Below are 18,194 nucleotides of genomic sequence, written 5' to 3' on the forward strand. Positions count from 1 at the left end.
TCTCTCTCTCTCTCTCTCTCTCTCTCTCTCTCTCTCTCTCTCTCTCTCTCCCTCTCTCTCCCTCCCTCTCTCCCTCTCTCTCTGTCTCCGAGCGCTTCGTCTCTCTTCGGATGTCTGACTGACGGAGAAACATCTTGTTTGAAGAGGCTGAAAGTCATTAATGATGGAGAGAATTGCTAATGAGCGACGCGTGAGCTGCTGGATTATTAATGAACGCGCTGGATTACGCGCGTCAGGACGCGTCACGATCCATCAACGCGTTCACCATTAGAACAGCTGGAGCTCAACGGGTACTGCTCTTTTACTGCACTATTACTACACTCATGATTACCACACAAACTCTATCAGGCACCAACGCGGAGTAGCATGGTTTTTCTATCATTTTATTGTGGTACCAATATATATAGGAGCTATAATAAATGTATTTATATATATATATTTTCATGAACCTAAAAGGTTAACGTTTTATTGAAATCAATATATATATATATATACTGTATATATAGAGCCACATAGTTATACCATACTTTCATATGTATTATTACTGTATACATGTAACACTGTGGTAACTTTTGGTAACACACCAGGGTAACATTTCCACATACGGGTTATGTAACACTTCATTTTACAGTGTCCTTGTTACACGTTACATGCTTACTATAGTAATAACACTAAATTATGCATAAATATATGCAACTAGCCCTAAAGTACATGTTGTTAATTAATATTACTCAGTACTTAAATATGTAATCATACTGTAACAAGAAAACAAGGTATTTCCTGTTAATAACTCCTGTAATATCTCACAAACCTCTCGTTACTCGTTCCCACACACGCTTGAACGCAGCAGCTGCAGTCACTGACGCATTTAACAGCTCCAGCGCTCCAGGGGTCAGCAGGTCGGGTCAAAGGTCAGCTGAGGTCACAACACACAACAGGAGTTTGAACTTGAGTGACATCTGACGACATGCACAGGTGTGTGTGTGTGTGTGTGTGTGTGTGTGTGTGTGTGTGCAGGTGCAGCGCTGCAGTCAGTCTTCAGTATGAGAGCGGCTCTGAACATCAGGTGAGGAACATTGTGTTTTCACATTTAGCAAATTCAAATAAATGCTGTTCTTTTGAACTTTCTATTTATCTGTGAATCCTGAAAAATAAAATGTCTTACGTTTCCACAAAAATATTGTGCAGCACAACTGTGTTCAGCATTGATGATAATCAGAAATGTTTCTCGATCAGCATATTAGAATGATTTCTGAAGATCATGTGACACTGAAGACTGGAGTAATGATGCTGAAAATACAGCTGCACATCACAGAAATACATTACAGTTTAACAGATATTCACATAGAAAACAGCTGTTTTAAATTGTAATAATATTGCACAATTTATACTGTATTTATGATCAAATAAATGCAGCCTTGCTGAGCAGAAGAGACTTTATCTGCATTAAAGACTCTTGTAATTTTGTGTTTTTAGTGTTGCTGTGGTTCTGTTGCCGATCTTCATGTGTCATCAGACAACAAGGCAGGTAAGACTAATATAAAGGGAAAACACTTTATCATTTTTAAAAAATATATTTTTCTATAGTTGAAACAAGTGCCCATAATTGCATCTGTACATCACTGGCCGATGGCAGGCAAATTACTGATACAATGTTTGGCTTGAATTTTATTTAATGAATTTAATTCATTCTGTCCCTCTTATTTTTCATTTTGCTGGTTTACTGTGAGGAATATTCCACGTAATATTCATCAGAACTCAAAGTGTCACAAATCAGAACTCAAAACCACATGGATTTCTGTAGAAAAAAAAAAAAAAAGAAGCATCTCCAGAAAGGAAAACGTGCTGTTGTCCATGAGTGTCGTCTCATTCCTGTCATAGTGAGAGTGATGACATGTGCTCCAGCTGTCTGACCTCTCGCTGACCCTGAGAATGAGTTTTAGGGTCCGGCTGAGTGAGGTCATGCCCTCTGCCCTCTGATTGGCCATCAGCTGTTTGATTGACAGTGCTCTGGCTCATTATCAAAATGCATGTCATTTTGTTTCCTCTTTATGTACATGATGTGCTGCCATACGTGCTCAGATCCGGTCTGATCCACAGCAGACTGGTTCTGAAGGCACGCCGTCGAGGTCGTGGAGCTCCTGGGGTTCGTGGGGCGAGTGTTCGCGCTCCTGCGGCGGAGGAGTTCAGGAACAGAACAGAGTCTGTCTGCCACACTATCCAGCAGTCCGTGATGCATTAGCAGCACCGCAGAGCCCCGCGGCACAGAACACGGCCTCAAACACGCCTAACCAGAGACGCCTGAGCGTCGGCAGATACGGATGGAGGTATGGCATCATCTTCATCAGACAGACCAGTGATTCTCACACTCTTTCATAAGCCGAACCATTAGACAGAAATATTTACTTGAAGTCCACCTGAGGTTAATATTTCAATAATTTATCAACACATTCACATGTTCACGGTTCTCTGATGTCAGTTAACGGTCACATGATATGCAGCTAAACAAATGAAATATTTCTTTTTTTTTTTATAGTAAATGTCTTATTTTAATTGTTTTTATTTTGCAAAAAATAAAAAAAAAATATATATATACTGGTGGTTAAAAGTTTAGAATAGTTCAGATTTTTTAAGTTTTTAAAAGAAGTCATTTATCATTTATTTGATCAATCATTTATATAATTTATTCAAAAGAAATAATTTATTTGATCAAAATACAGTAAAAATTGTGAAATATTATTACAATTTAAACAGCTGTTTTCTATGTGAATATCTGTTAAACTGTAATTTATTGCTGTGATCAAAGCTGTATTTTCAGCATCATTACTCCAGTCTTCAGTGTCACATGATCTTCAGAAATCATTCTAATATGCTGATTTGCTGCTCAAGAAACATTTCTGATTATTATCAATGTTGAATATTTAGTGAATATATAAACATTTGTCTTAAATTCATCACTTTCAAATGTTCGAACCTTTGAGCTTTTCACATATCACATCCTCAACTTTTATTTTGTGTGAATGTTGGTGCGAATATGAATGTAAATAAAGTGAATCTAGCGCATTTACTGTACAGTAAACCAAGCTGCTCTGAAAACACGTATATAAATGAACACAGTGCCGCTCTTCACTCTGAAACACGTATATACTTCTATAAATTGCAACCTTGATTTGGTAATCATGATTTAATAAGACATATCACTAATTCAGGTTTATTTTAATTAATTGTGCATCCCCATTTGTTTATTTTAATGTTACATTTCATTTAATAAAATTTTAGCTTTTCATCGACTCAAAAAACTCAATTTGGAAAACCCTAAGTTAGCCTATAACATATTGAGGATCAATTGCTTGACTTCATCACATCCACTGGAGCAACATGAGGTGATTAACATCAGTTTACAAAATAATTACTAAAGTTATTTTCTCTATATTTTCTAGAGCGAACAGTAGCCGCATCAGTCCAGGGACGTACGGATACGGCAGGATGCCATATGTAACGTCTCTACAGAAAGAATCCAGCCGAACGTCCCACAAACAGAGACGTTCAGCATCAAACTTCCCACACCAGAGTTACAGGACTCATCAGAGAAACCCGTATCAAAACACCCGCTATCACACAGCCGCCCAGCCGCCCACTGCTGCCCAACACACCCAACCACAGATGAACACAGCGGCAGTGCAGAGCAGACCGTACAACCCGCTACCAAACACCTCCTGCCCTGGAGCCCCGAACCGGCACAAGATCTGCAACAGCATGGTAACATCTGCAGAGAAACTCCTCTGGTTATACCTAAATATGCATTATACATCTGTTTATAACAGTTCATTCCGGTAACACTTTAGACATTCTACTAACTATAAGTAACTTTTCAACTACATGTCATCTAGCAGTCATTAGAATATTAGTAGTCTGTCTGCTTAATATCTACTAACACTTTATTTTGATGGACATTCAACTGACTATAAGTGAATTTGCAACTACGTGTCAACTTATTCTACTAACCCTAACCTTAACCTAATAGTCTACTTATACTCTAATGAGAGTTATTTGACATGTAGTTGCAAATTAATGAGAATTTTTTGACATGTAGTTGCAAATTAGTGACAGTTAATTGACATGTAGTTGCAAATTAATGAGATTTTGTTGACATGTAGTTGCAAATTATTGAGACTTTGTTGACATGTAAGTTGCAAAGTAATGAGTTAGTTGACATGTAGTTGCAAATTAATGAGATTTTGTTGACATGTAGTTGCAAATTATTGAGACTTTGTTGACATGTAAGTTGCAAAGTAATGAGTTAGTTGACATGTAGTTGCAAATTAATGAGATTTTGTTGACATGTAGTTGCAAATTAATGAGCGTTAATTGACATGTAGTTGCAAATTAATGAGAATTTGTTGACGTAGTTGCAGATTAATGAGTTAGTTGACATGTAGTTGCAAATTAATGAGAATTTGTTGACATGTAAGTTGCAAAGTAATGAGTTAGTTGACATGTAGTTGCAAATTAATGAGAATTTGTTGACATGTAAGTTGCAAAGTAATGAGTTAGTTGACATGTAGTTGCAAATTAATGATAGTTGACTTGTAGTTACAAATGAATTAGAGTTTGTTGACATGTAGTTGCAAATGTATGATAATTTATTGACATATAGGTGCAAATTAATGAGTTGACATAGTTGCAAATTATTGAGAATTTGTTGTCATGTAAGTTGCAAAGTAATGAGTTAGTTGACATGTAGTTACAAATTAATGAGTTAGTTGACGTAGTTACAAACGAATGAGAGTTTGTTGACATGTAGTTGCAAATAATTGAGAATTTGTTGACGTAGTTAAAAATGAATGAGAATTTGTTGACATTTAAGTTGCAAAGTAATTAGTTAGTTGACATGTATTTGCAAATTAATGATAGTTGACATGTATTTACAAATGAATGAGAGTTTGTTGACGTAGTTACAAATGAATGAGAATTTATTGAAATGTAGGTGCAAATGAATGAGTTAGTTGACATGTAGTTGCAAATTATTGAGACTTTGTTGACATGTAAGTTGCAAAGTAATGAGTTAGTTGACATGTAGTTACAAATTAATGAGCGTTAATTGACATGTAGTTGCAAATTAATGAGAGTTAATTGACATGTAGTTGCAAATTAATGAGCGTTAATTGACATGTAGTTGCAAATTAATGAGCGTTAATTGACATGTAGTTGCAAATTAATGAGCGTTAATTGACATGTAGTTGCAAATTAATGAGCGTTAATTGACATGTAGTTGCAAATTAATGAGAATTTGTTGACGTAGTTGCAGATTAATGAGTTAGTTGACATGTAGTTGCAAATTAATGAGAATTTGTTGACATGTAAGTTGCAAAGTAATGAGTTAGTTGACATGTAGTTACAAATTAATGAGTTAGTTGACGTAGTTACAAATGAATGAGAGTTTGTTGACATGTAGTTGCAAATAATTGAGAATTTGTTGACAGTTAAAAATTAATGAGAATTTGTTGACATGTACTTGCAAATTAATGATAGTTGACATGTAGTTACAAATGAATGAGACTTTGTTAACGTAGTTGCAAATGAATGAGAATTTATTGAAATGTAGGTGCAAATTAAGGAGTTAGTTGACATGTAGTTGCAAATTATTGAGAATTTGTTGACATGTAAGTTGCAAAGTAATTAGTTAGTTGACATGTATTTGCAAATTAATGATAGTTGACATGTAGTTACAAATGAATGAGAGTTTGTTGACGTAGTTACAAATGAATGAGAATTTATTGAAATGTAGGTGCAAATTAAGGAGTTAGTTGACATGTAGTTGCAAATTATTGAGAATTTGTTGACATGTAAGTTGCAAAGTAATTAGTTAGTTGACATGTATTTGCAAATTAATGATAGTTGACATGTAGTTACAAATGAATGAGAGTTTGTTGACGTAGTTACAAATGAATGAGAATTTATTGAAATGTAGGTGCAAATTAAGGAGTTAGTTGACATGTAGTTGCAAATTATTGAGAATTTGTTGACGTAGTTAAAAATGTATGAGAATTTGTTGACATTTAAGTAGCAAAGTAATGAGTTAGTTAACATGTTGCAAATTAATGATAGTTGACATGTAGTTACAAATGAGTGAGTTTGTTGAGATGTAGTTGCAAATGAATGAGAATCTATTGACATGTATGTGCAAATTAATGAGTTAGTTGACATGTAGTTGCAAATTAACAAGAGCTATCTGACATGTAGTTGCAAAGTTACTTACTACTTACTATAATTAGTAGAATGTCTAATGTGGGCTATCAAAATAAAGTGTACCTAGAGTTGATTTCAATTAACTGATACAAAACTCTGATTCAGTCAAGTGTTTGTATCATCACCCACAGAAGTGCCATCACATGAGTCTCCATGAGGTATTTTACATTTAGTAAATGTTTATTTAAAATATATGTAATACAGTATATTGTTGTTTATCAATATGCATTGCTATATTGGTGCATATAAATGAGAATAGAGTAATATACAAGTATATTAAAAGTTGACACAATTTACTAAGGGTTTGCAAAGTTACTTACGTAGTTACAAATGAATGAGACTTTGTTGACATGTAGTTGCAAATTATTGAGAATTTGTTGACGTAGTTAAAAATGTATGAGAATTTGTTGACATTTAAGTAGCAAAGTAATGAGTTAGTTAACATGTTGCAAATTAATGATAGTTGACATGTAGTTACAAATGAGTGAGTTTGTTGAGATGTAGTTGCAAATGAATGAGAATCTATTGACATGTATGTGCAAATTAATGAGTTAGTTGACATGTAGTTGCAAATTATTGAATTTGTTGATATGTAAGTTGCAGAGTAATGAGTTGACATTTAGTTGCAAATTAATAAGTTAGTTGATGTAGTTACAAATGAATGAGAGTTTGTTGACATGTAGGTGCAAATTAATGAGAATTTATTGACATTTAGGTGCAAATGAATGAGAATTTGTTTACATGTAGTTGCAACTGAATGAGAGTTAGTTGACATGTAGTTGCAAATTAATGAGAATTTTGTTGACGTAGTTGCAAATTAATGAGAATTTATTGACATGTAGGCCTAGGTGCAAAGTAATGCAAATTTGTTGACATATAGTTGCAAATTAATGAGTTAGTTGACATGTAGTTGCAAAGTTAATTACAGTTAGTAGAATGTCTAAAGTGGACTATCAGAATAAAGTGTAACCTTAATATCTATTGACTTTTCACATAACATTTAACTGTTTAACATTATTATTACACCCAGGAAAAGGGCATTTTTAACCTTGAGCTTTTAAAGGGGTTTGCATCGCTTTGACTCATGAAATATTCACACACTTTTTACAGCAGCACAAACTTTCATGCGCTGTGTTTAGTTTCAGCACCTGAAGGAAACTGATGCTGTTTGAAAACACTGAAGAGATGCAAGATATACTCACAAAACTAAAAGCAGTGTGTGTTTATGAATTGACAGGCCTGTCCGTCACCCAGCAGACCAATCCGAGAGCTGCAGTGCTCCACGTTCAACACGCAGCCCTTCATGGGCCAATTCTACCAGTGGGAACCTTTTAATGACGGTGAGCAGATTCTCTCAGTTCATGACATGAATGAGCTTCTTCTGATGGAAAGAATTTAGAGATATTAAAGTTTCACAGGGATTCAAGACATTTCATACACTGTTTCTTCTTACAGTACCATTCAAAGGTTTGGGGTTGGTAATTTTAAAGTACATTTTACAATATATTAATGTAGAAAACAGATATATTCAATTGTAATAATATTTCACAATATTACTGTTTTTACTGTATTTTTGTTCAACCAAATAAATGCAGCCTTGATGAGTAGAAGAAACTTCTTTCAAAAACATTTTTAAAAATCTGACCAACCCCAGAACTTTTCCTGTCAGAAATCTGTTCTGTTACCCTGAGGAGAGAGAAACATCCTGAATGACACACACATATTTGTGTTGTTAATTAGCTCTAATGATCATGTTGTAATTAAAGTTACAGTCATATTTCAGTGAGTTCATTTGTGCTGCCGTGGATTTTCCCAGCATGTCGGATCCTGTGCAACAGTGAATGTTCTCCTCTGAACAGATCTGATTTATGAACTGTGAAACTGCGCCAGTGTTCAAATTCACTTATGTTTATGGTTTGTGTGGAATATTATTCTACCCGCAGGCGATAGATGAGCCAACAGTGGAGTCGTGCCAAAGTTTTGTCTTGATGACAAAACAGTTTCGTTTCAACACAGAGAATCAAATGAATTTTTCGGATTTATTCTGGTTTATTTCACCTTCATCACGTCTTTGATGTTTTCTTTTCAGGCGTCTGATTCTGTTCTCATCAGTAGTGCGTTAGTACTAGAGCTCATAGTGATTTTACCCTCATAACGCATTCGGGTCCATTTTGACCCAGAAGAGAGATTTGCAATAAAACTTTGCAAATGCTTTAAGACACTCAAAATATACGTCATTTATTTTTATGTATTTTTTTATTTTATTTTTTTTTAAATAAATTTGTATTTTTAAAGAGATTTTAAAACCCATTTTTAAAAAATGTTACACGTTTAATGTCCGGGTCATTTTGACCCAGGTGTGTATGGAGTACCATTAGTGTCAAAAATAATTTTTGTAAAATTATCTATGAAGTTATGTTAGGCTACGTCCACACGAAGCCAGAGCTTTCCGATCTTTTTTTTCACCTCGTCTCAAAAAATATCTGCGTCCACACGAAACCAATGTTGTATACATGCCAGACCAGTATGTGGCGCTATAATTCTGCCACAGAGATACACTAAAAATGGAGAAGAAAACTTGGACTATGCTAAACCTTGCGCGCGGTATACAAACGAACATGGAACAATGCATTTATTAATCTGTGTTAATGTTAGTTAATAAAAAGACAATCGTTCAGTGTTTGTTCATGTTTTTGTTGCTGTTACGTGACGTAGCGGTGTCTGACTAGGGGCGATCGTTTCAGAAAATATACGGATTCGCTGTCCACACGAAAACACAAGGGCAGCGTTTTCAGATTTATCCGCTCTGGGACCCGGTTTCAAAAAATATGGGTTTCACTCTCCCAAAATGTCGGTTTCGTGTGGACGAAACGCCTATATGATACAAAATGTATGCGTATACAACAAAACACGTCTCCGTGTGGACGGGGCCTAAGTCTCAAAAAAACTTGTCAGATATACTCAAATAGACTCAAAAACAAACTTTGTAAAATATATAAAGCATTTCCCCCATATCAGACTTTTGGGACTGAGTTTTGTTGATGAACAATGAATATGTACGTATTGACAAACCATTGAAGCATGAAAATGTATCACTTTTTTCATCTGAAGGTTTATGTAAGTAAAATTACTTTATTTTGTTTGGAAACTTTCCTAATAATAAGTATTATTTATATAGTTTCGATGGTGTTTTGTTTCAAAATGTAGGTTTCATATAGATTTATAGAGTTCTAAATTCACATAAATATAATTAAATTCCATTTGTTCCAATGGGGTTAATACTGGTAATTCTCCGATTATATGTTCTTATTTCATGCAATGATTTATTCAAATAAAATTTCTCATTTTGTGTGTGGTTCATGTGTAATTTGAAATATAAGAATTTCTACATTTTTAATTAATACAAAATGCAATAATTACATGGTAACATGAAAAAAAAAGTCATTTTTTCACATTCACTCATTAATGAGAAGTTGCAGATCAGATACACTATGGTTTTGGTGTAGTTGACTCCATCTCTTATGTGTTTGATCAGTTTCCAGCGAGCAGCGCTGTGAGCTCAACTGCCGCGCCGTCGGCTTCCGTTTCTACGTTCGTCAGGCGGACAGAGTCATCGACGGCACTCCGTGTGGACAGAACCAGACGTCTGTGTGTGTGGCGGGACAGTGTCAGGTAGGAATCGGGTGTTCATTGCACTATTATGCTTCCAGATGTAATTTTTTGACACGTTCTTAGACATTTATATACTAGACTGAATTAGATATGCAAAGTAAGTGTATTAATTAATGAGTAGCATGCTTCTGCTTCTGCACAGTGCATATAGTTTCATATGCAGCACAGTATTAAGTGTTGGAGCTGCAGTGCTCCAGTGGAGAGCAGTAGAGATCAATGGAGATGAAAACATCACACAGCTGTTATGCTCTTGTTGTTTCCTGTCATTTACAGTGACTCGAGCGCATGTCTGACAGCTCAAGGGATTGAATCTTGTGTCTCTGTGATTTGAGTTTCTAGTCCAGATCATTCACAGCCTCAAAGTATCAGCATCATACTGTAATATCCTTACTGTGATGTAAATATTGATATATTATTCAGCTTGAAATTTAAATTTCAAGTATTACAATGTTTGTTTTTATTAAATGCTGATTTTTATGGAAAACATGGTAACACTTTACAATAAGGTTTTATTTGTTAGGATGTTAGTTAACATGAACTTGCAATAAACAAAATGTCAAAATAATTTATTTATTGTAATAAATGTTAATTTCAACAATACATTTTGTAATACATTGTAATAATATTTATTTATTTATAATAAACAAACATTCATAAATATTAATAAATGCTTTAGGAAATATAGGTAACACTTTATTTTAAGGTGTCCTTGTTACACGTTACATGTATTTACTATTATAATAACAATTAATTATGCATAATTACATGCAAGTAACCCTAATTCTAATCCTAACCATATAGTAAGTATATGTAGTTAATTAATATTACTCAGTACTTAAATGCATAATTACACTGTAACAAGGACACCTTAAAATAAAGTGTAATCGAAATATATTTATCATCGTTAGTTCATGTTAACTAATGCATTTACTAATTAACTAGTTAACAAATGTGACTTTATTGTAAAGTGTTACCAAAAACAGGATGATTTTCATTATTGCATTACAGTAATGAGAATTTAGGGGGTAAATGTGCTGATTTGTCATAAAAAGTGTTTTATAAAATTAAAAGTTTTATTTCAACCAGTTGCCATGGCAACATTTCTCATTTTCATTTACTTCATGTACTAAAGTAACTAAAACTGAAATAAAAACGAATAAAAGCTACACAGACATAAAAAAACAATGACAAAAACACAAGAGAATGAATAAAACTTTAATATTAAAATTAAAACGGAAAATGTAAAAATAAAGTCTAATTAAAAATGTTATCAAAAATTTTAATAGTATCTCGATTTCTTCATGAAAACAGAATTTTAGTCATGTGCTGTCGATCATCTCTGTCATCCGTATTAAAGCTCTTCTCTTACAGATATATTGTTCTGCTATTTCATCTGATCTTCCGTTATCTGTTTTTCGGATAAGCGTTAATTACCCAGAGTTCAGAGCGGCGTGCCACATCCTGCATGTAAAGACTGTCAGATGCACAACAGTTGCCGGCTGTCTGAGCCGGAGGATCTTTTGTGTTTGTGAGTGAATTAGCCATGCTTTCAGCGCTCCGGAATCTGCCTGTCGTCCAGCTGTGCTTTTTTCAGACATGTCACTTCAACAAATCCAGCAGAAATAAGATGTAACACAGACGCCGCAATAACAAGCCGCGGTGCAGGCCAGGGCTGCACAAACGCCACTGTCTGCAAAGGTGAAATAATGCGGCGACGGCTCGATTCCACCTCTGTAGGTTGTTTTGTGGCGTTTCTCTCAGATGCTTTGAATTCTTCTGACAGCTGACGGAGATCAGTCGACAAATCCAGAGCTTTAAGATCTCTTCCTCGGATAACGAGGAGGATCTGTGACAGGATGAAGATTACACACAACAAATCCACTGCATTAGCCTTGACATTCAGATATGTTGGCTGGAACACTGTTTGGGTCGGATTTAGGGTGACTTTTCCAAAACTTGATTCAGTGAGCATTTGAAACTCAGCTAACATGATCATCAGTTTCTGTGTAAATATAAAAGAAACTTGATCACTGCATGAGAATGTTGTACTTTACATCTCACAATTCTGACTTTACATCTCACAATTCTGACTTTACATCTCGTAATTCTGACTTTACATCTCACAATTCTGACTTTACATCTCACAATTCTGACTTTACATCTCACAATTCTGACTTTACATCTCACAATTCTGACTTTACATCTCACAATTCTGACTTTACATCTCACAATTCTGACTTTATATCTCACAATTCTGACTTTACATGAGCTAATAATGACCAGTTGTATTTGTATTAACTAATGTTAACAAATATAAATAAGTACTATAACATATGTATTGCTCATTGTTAATTAATGCATTAAAAAGTGTTACCCTTTCATCATATGCCAAAATAAATTTGTTTTCTATTTTTAATGAGTTTAATGAATTTTTCAGCCGCTAAAACTTCACACAGAGATGAACAAACATGCAGCATGAAGCAGTGTAACTGCAGCTGTAGACGAGCCTGAGAGGGAATTTTACCGTTTCACACACTGAAGAAAAGAAAGAGCCTTTATGAAGGGAATCCCACTGAGCACTGAGCTGCGGCTGAATGCCAGAGGAGTGTGTGTGTCTGTGTGTGTGTGTGTCTTTACAGCTGGAGTTCCCAAACTTTTTTTGTCATTGGAACCCTGTGACCTAAATTTTTTGCTTGAAATACCCCTGATTTTTAAAGCAATGTTTACCTTTCAAAATATAATGATATGTAATGGCATTGCATTCACATTGAAGCTTATTTCTGCCATGGGACAAAAATATAAAAAAAGGCAAGTACATTTTTGTCTGAAAATTATGACCTTTTTCTTGTAATTCCAAGTTTTTTTTCTCTGAATTCTGAGTTAACATTTAAAAAAAAAAAAATCTATATATTTTTTTAAATAAAAAATAATATTAATAAAAAAAGCCGTGGAATAAAAAATTTAAAAAGGTCATTTCAACTCGTTTCAACAAGTTTATCTCACACTGTTTATATATAAAGTTATATTTGCAAGTTTATATCTTGCAATTCTGACTTTGTTTTAGTATTAGTGTAGTTGTTTTAGTTCACTGTAAAACACCTTAAGGAGTTTTTGTTCATTTAGTTCATCACAGTTGCCCTATTTTTTAATTGAACTGCTACTGTAAATGAAGACTTTCTTTTTATTACTGCAGTATTTTTCTGTAAAGCTGCTTTGAAATTATGCACATCGTGAAAAGTGCTATATAAATAATATTGACTTGTTAATGAGTGCGATTGATGTCAGAGCTCCTGTAGTTCATGTCAGCAACAACACCAGAGTCACGGGTTTGATGCTCAGAGAATGCATGAACTTATATAATATACGCTTTTAATGCAATCTTTAGATAAAAGCATCTGGCAGATGCATTAATGTAAATGCGGTGAGTTACGGCTCTGAACACTGCTCTTGCTCTTGACAGCATTGGTGATGGAGCCTGTGCGCTGAATGAGCGTGAGCGAGATGAAATACTGCAGGGAATCCCACCAGAAAACACAACAACAGGACTTTCCAATGATAGCTCAAACTGAGCTCCCACTAACATATTTATAAAAGCAATAAAGGTGCAAATCTCATGTGCTTCACAGAGGGACATGAAAAGTAGCTTGGAAACATCATTTAAAATAATACCATGTTAATACCATGTTTTTGGAGTATGCATGTTTGCAAGGCAAATTTATTTTTATAGCACATTTTATACACCATAGTAGCAAGTAAAAAGTGCTTTAGGTGAAATGAAAATTTGCTTCTGAACACATCAAATATATTCAAATTTAAATCAGCTATCAATATCATATATTTCATGTAATCAATGGATTACAGAATTAGCTCTATTATTTACTTAGTATTATTAATTGCATTAAATAAACTTATTTTAATTACGAAAAACATAATATTAGTTTAATATTTACTGCTCAAAAATCATAAATCGATAATATAATCGATAATAAAATCATACAAGTCAGGATTTAATCTGTATCTGTCTCAAGTGCTGAAAAGACGGGAAATGTTATCTAAAATAAATGTAAAATGTAGCAATTGGTTTGATCTGAAGTGAAGGAACAGCTTTTTCAGCAGCTTCAGCGCCTCCTTTCACTAATATTTTGTTAAAACCAACTGAACTTGTCTCCACCTTTCTCCAACCCTAGTCTCTAGCGTGTTTGTGGCCGGTGACGTGAGATATCAGGAGGCTCTTCAAGAACTCTGAGTCTGTCTGCAGCTGCAAATATAATGCCATTTCAGCACGCTGTTAGTTCGACCCGTCAGCGCCTGCTGCTTGCATTGGGCTGGATTTACAGCCGTAGGTTCACATTAGAGTGAATGTAAAGACTGATGTTGGCAATCGCTCACACGCTCGCTCCTCTAGTCTCACACACTTCACTCATTATAACACTGGGAATCCAGTTTCAATCGTTAGAAATTAAAATTCTGCTGCAGCTGCAGGCAGTTCTGTTCAGATGATTCAGATGCCTTTGCCATGGTGGTGTTTTTCTGTGAGTTTCATAATCGTTGGTGAGGTTTACTAAGTGTGTTTTAATTGCATTGTTGTGTAGTTGCTAGAGTGTTGCCAGGAGGTTGCTATATGGTTGCTATGGTTTTCTGGATAGTTGCCAGGGTGTTGCTATGAGGTTGCTAGGGTGTTCTGGATAGTTGCCGGGGGGTTGCTATGTGGTTTCTGTGTTGTTCTGTGCGTTTGCCAGGGTGTTGCTACAGTATGTAGTTGCTAGGGTGATTGTCTGGCTGTTGCTATGAGGTTGCTAGGGTGTTCTTGGTGGCTGGCATGGTGTTGCTATGTGGTTGCTAGCGTGTTGTGGATGGTTTCCAGGTTGTTGCTATGTGGTTGTTACGGTGTTGTGGGTGATTGCCATAGTGTTGCTATGTGGTTGCTAGGCTGTTCGGGCTGGTTGCCAGGATGTTGCTATGTAGTTGCTAGTGTGTTCTGGTTGTTTCCATGGCGTTGCTATGTGGTTACTATGGTTTTCTGGGTGGTTGCCATGGTGTTGCTATGACATTTCTAGGGTGTTCTGGTTGTTTCCAAGGTGTTGCTATGTGTTTGCTAGATTGTTCTGGGGGGTTGGCATGGTGTTGCTATGGGGTTGCTAGGGTGCTGCTGTATGGTTTGCTATGGTGTTTTGGATGGTTTCCAGGGTGTTTCTGTGTGGTTGTTAGGATGTTGCTCTTTGGTTTTTATGTTGTTCTGGGTGGTTGTCAGGTTGTTGCTCTGCGCTTGCTAGGGTGTTCTGGGTGGTTTTCAAAGTGTTGCTATTAGGTTGCCAGGGTGTTTTGGGTGGTTGCCATGGTGTTGCTAAGGTGTTGTGGATGGTTTCCAGGGTGTTGCTATGTGGTTGTTAGGATGTTCTGAATCATTGCCAGGGTGTTGTGGGTGGTTGCTAGGGTGATTGATTGCTACTTCTCTCTTTTGACCGGTATCTTCCCTCTCATGTTTGTGATTCTGTACGTTTCGTTCTGCTCTCATTAACAGTGGGTTGATTTTATGGTTTACAGAAGCGTCTCAGGAGAAGTGGAGGCCAGCGGTCTGTTAAACTCATCGCGAGTGACCTTCACCTCCACGCTCACATGCGTCTGGCCCTGTGCTGTCTGATCAGTTTCCCACATGTATATAAGAGCAGTTTTCTGTGCATCCCACCTCCAGACTTCAGTGTTAACAGGCTTTAGTGAATGACACTCACTCACAGCTGCTGTCAGGTGTGTTAACGGAGCGTGCTTGATGAGAATGTGACGTGTGTCGAAGGGTTTCAGTTGTTGAAAGTCTAAAAGCTGATTTGTAATTATGAGCTTTAGAATGGTACTAAACTGAACTGAACATTTTTGGACATGTACTATGTTAATACCATGTTTTTGGAGTATGCATGTAAGCAAGGCAAATGTTTGTTTTTTTTATTATTATTTTTGTTGCAAATTCATTGAAAAATGTTTTATATTTGAAATAATCGTGATGATGCCTATTTTTGCATAATTCAGTGATTGCAACGCTTTACAAATGAAAGGTAAATAATCTCAAATTATTTCTATTTTAATTTTGAAAAAAAAATCACAAGTTCAAGAAAATTTAATTTCATTCACAATAGTAGGAAAGAAATTTATTTAATAAATTTTATTAAAAAAAATACTTAAAATATAAATATATAAAACTAGTAGTAAAAAGCTGCATAATAAGTTGAAAATATTATAAAAAGAAAGATAAAATACAGTTATATAACTTTTTGTACTATAATATGCTATAGTTTTAAAATGCACATTTCATACACAGTGGTAGTAAAGTAAAATGTGCGTTAAAAAAAATTATTTAAAAAATTATATATTTAAATTTGATAAAAATATATAAAAAGGTCCATAAGGCATTATAAAAAGAAAGAAAAATTATAATTTAGTTTAAATAATAAGTGATAATACTTTTTTTTTGCATTATAATATAATATAGTTATAAAATATGCACTATATGTTTTTTGTTTTATGAGTTTTACTTTTTTGAGTCTTTAGTGATTGCGATTTTGTGATTTATTTTTCAAAATTAAAATAGAAAATAATTTGAGATTATTCACCTTTCATTTGTAAAGCGTTGCAATCACTGAATTATGCAAAAACAGGCATCATCACGATTATTTCAAATATAAAACATTTTCATTGAATTTGTAACAAATATACATTTACAACGAAGTAAAAAGACTGTGGTATAAGTCATTGTTTTTTCCAAAGATTATGTTTTTTTGTCAGACTGATGCATTCATCTGATCTTTTGATTTGAGTACAGCAAAATCCAAATAAAAATAATTTTAGATCTTAAATATGCGTTATCACATGAATATTTAAAACAGGGCTGTCCAAACTGGGTCCTGGAGGGCCGGTGTCCTGCAGAGGGCAAATTGGAGCTAAACTCTGCAGGACACCGGGCCTCCAGGACCCAGTTTGGACAGCCCTGATTTAAAATATAAAACTTTTTTTTTTTAAGTTATATTTTTGGACTTTTTTATGCCTTCATTGTGAGAGGACAGTGGAACACGAGAAGGATTGGCAAAGGACCTCGAGGTGGGATTCGAACTCGGGTCGCCGTGAGCGCAGTTGCGCTATATGTTAACTAGTGATGGGAAGTTCGGATCATTTTACCGACTCGGACCTTTGAGTCTCGTTCAGCAAAATGAGCGAATCTTTTTTCGAGTCATTTCGTTAATTTTAGCAAAATATAATTAAAATGTTACGTGTTACTTCCCTAACACATCTACTACTTACACAAACGTTGATCACACTACAAACAATACAAAACTGCTATAAAAAACAGAAAAGATTAATTCATTGTTTACCTGGGTCTTCAGTCTATGATTAGCTCACCTCACCTCTTATCTGACAAGTCTTCAAGAGATGAACTAATCAATTCTCTTTCCGGCTCACACTGCATTGGTTAAACTTATGGGGCTGTCACGTGATGAACGAACGACTCAAACCCGAAGACCCGAATTATTATAATTATTATTTACTCTTACAGTTACGTGATGCGTTTTTTGGTCTCAAATTGTAGCTTTTTACTTCTTACAGTTTATAAATGTGTGAATTTCTGTCATTATGGTTCTTTTCCATAACACTGAATGTTGTAACAAAGGTAATAAAGAGTTGGTTATTATTAAGTCTCTTTCCGGCTCAGACTGCATTGGTTAAGCTTATGGGGCTGTCACGTGATGAACGAACGACTCGAAAAACCCGAAGACTCGAAACAGGTGAACTACTTGACTAATTCCAGTACAGAACCTATAGGATGTTGTGCATGCGCGACTGAACGAATCACTCCCCGAGACGACTCGTTCTTCCCGAGTCACATTAAAGATTCGTTCAAAATGAACGAATCGTTCAAGAACGACCCAACACTAATGTTAACGCACTAACCACAAGGCTATGGGCGCCGACAGACATTTTCAAGTGAATTTATAGCTAAAATAATTACTTTCATGTTTTTTGGCCAGTACCATGACAATATGATGTTTTTTGTACATGTTAAATGTTCTTTGCAGTTGTTTTACTTTGGAGTAACATATTAATACTATGGTATATGAATATGGAAGTCGTTCTGTAGCACCAGTTTCATCTTTTGTGCTTCTCTCAGTCATCCTAGAGTCTCTCTCTCTCTCTCTCTCTGTTCCCACTGTTCCTCCTCCAGCAGCTCAGCTTTCACGTCTGTGTTCAGTGTGTGTGTGTGTGTGTGTGTGTGTGTGTGTGTGTGTGTG

At 35.2% G+C, this 18,194-nt stretch overlaps 1 protein-coding gene across 1 annotated transcript in view; it reads left to right on the plus strand.

The window, feature by feature from the left end:
* Window positions 1–93: 93 nt before the first annotated feature.
* Window positions 94–18,194, plus strand: part of thsd4 (thrombospondin type 1 domain containing 4) — a 42,374-nt gene continuing 24,273 nt past the window's right edge. The window contains exons 1-7 of the mRNA XM_016477134.1: window positions 94–290; window positions 1,018–1,066; window positions 1,477–1,528; window positions 2,083–2,327; window positions 3,441–3,759; window positions 7,487–7,589; window positions 9,785–9,921. Coding sequence (XP_016332620.1) covers window positions 1,044–1,066; window positions 1,477–1,528; window positions 2,083–2,327; window positions 3,441–3,759; window positions 7,487–7,589; window positions 9,785–9,921 — 879 coding nt within the window. The 5' untranslated portion in view covers window positions 94–290; window positions 1,018–1,043. The remainder of the gene's footprint in view (window positions 291–1,017; window positions 1,067–1,476; window positions 1,529–2,082; window positions 2,328–3,440; window positions 3,760–7,486; window positions 7,590–9,784; window positions 9,922–18,194) is intronic.

This window comes from Sinocyclocheilus anshuiensis, unplaced genomic scaffold, assembly GCF_001515605.1.
Source record: "Sinocyclocheilus anshuiensis isolate Anshui unplaced genomic scaffold, SAMN03320099.WGS_v1.1 scaffold1182, whole genome shotgun sequence".
Taxonomy (NCBI): domain Eukaryota; kingdom Metazoa; phylum Chordata; class Actinopteri; order Cypriniformes; family Cyprinidae; genus Sinocyclocheilus; species Sinocyclocheilus anshuiensis.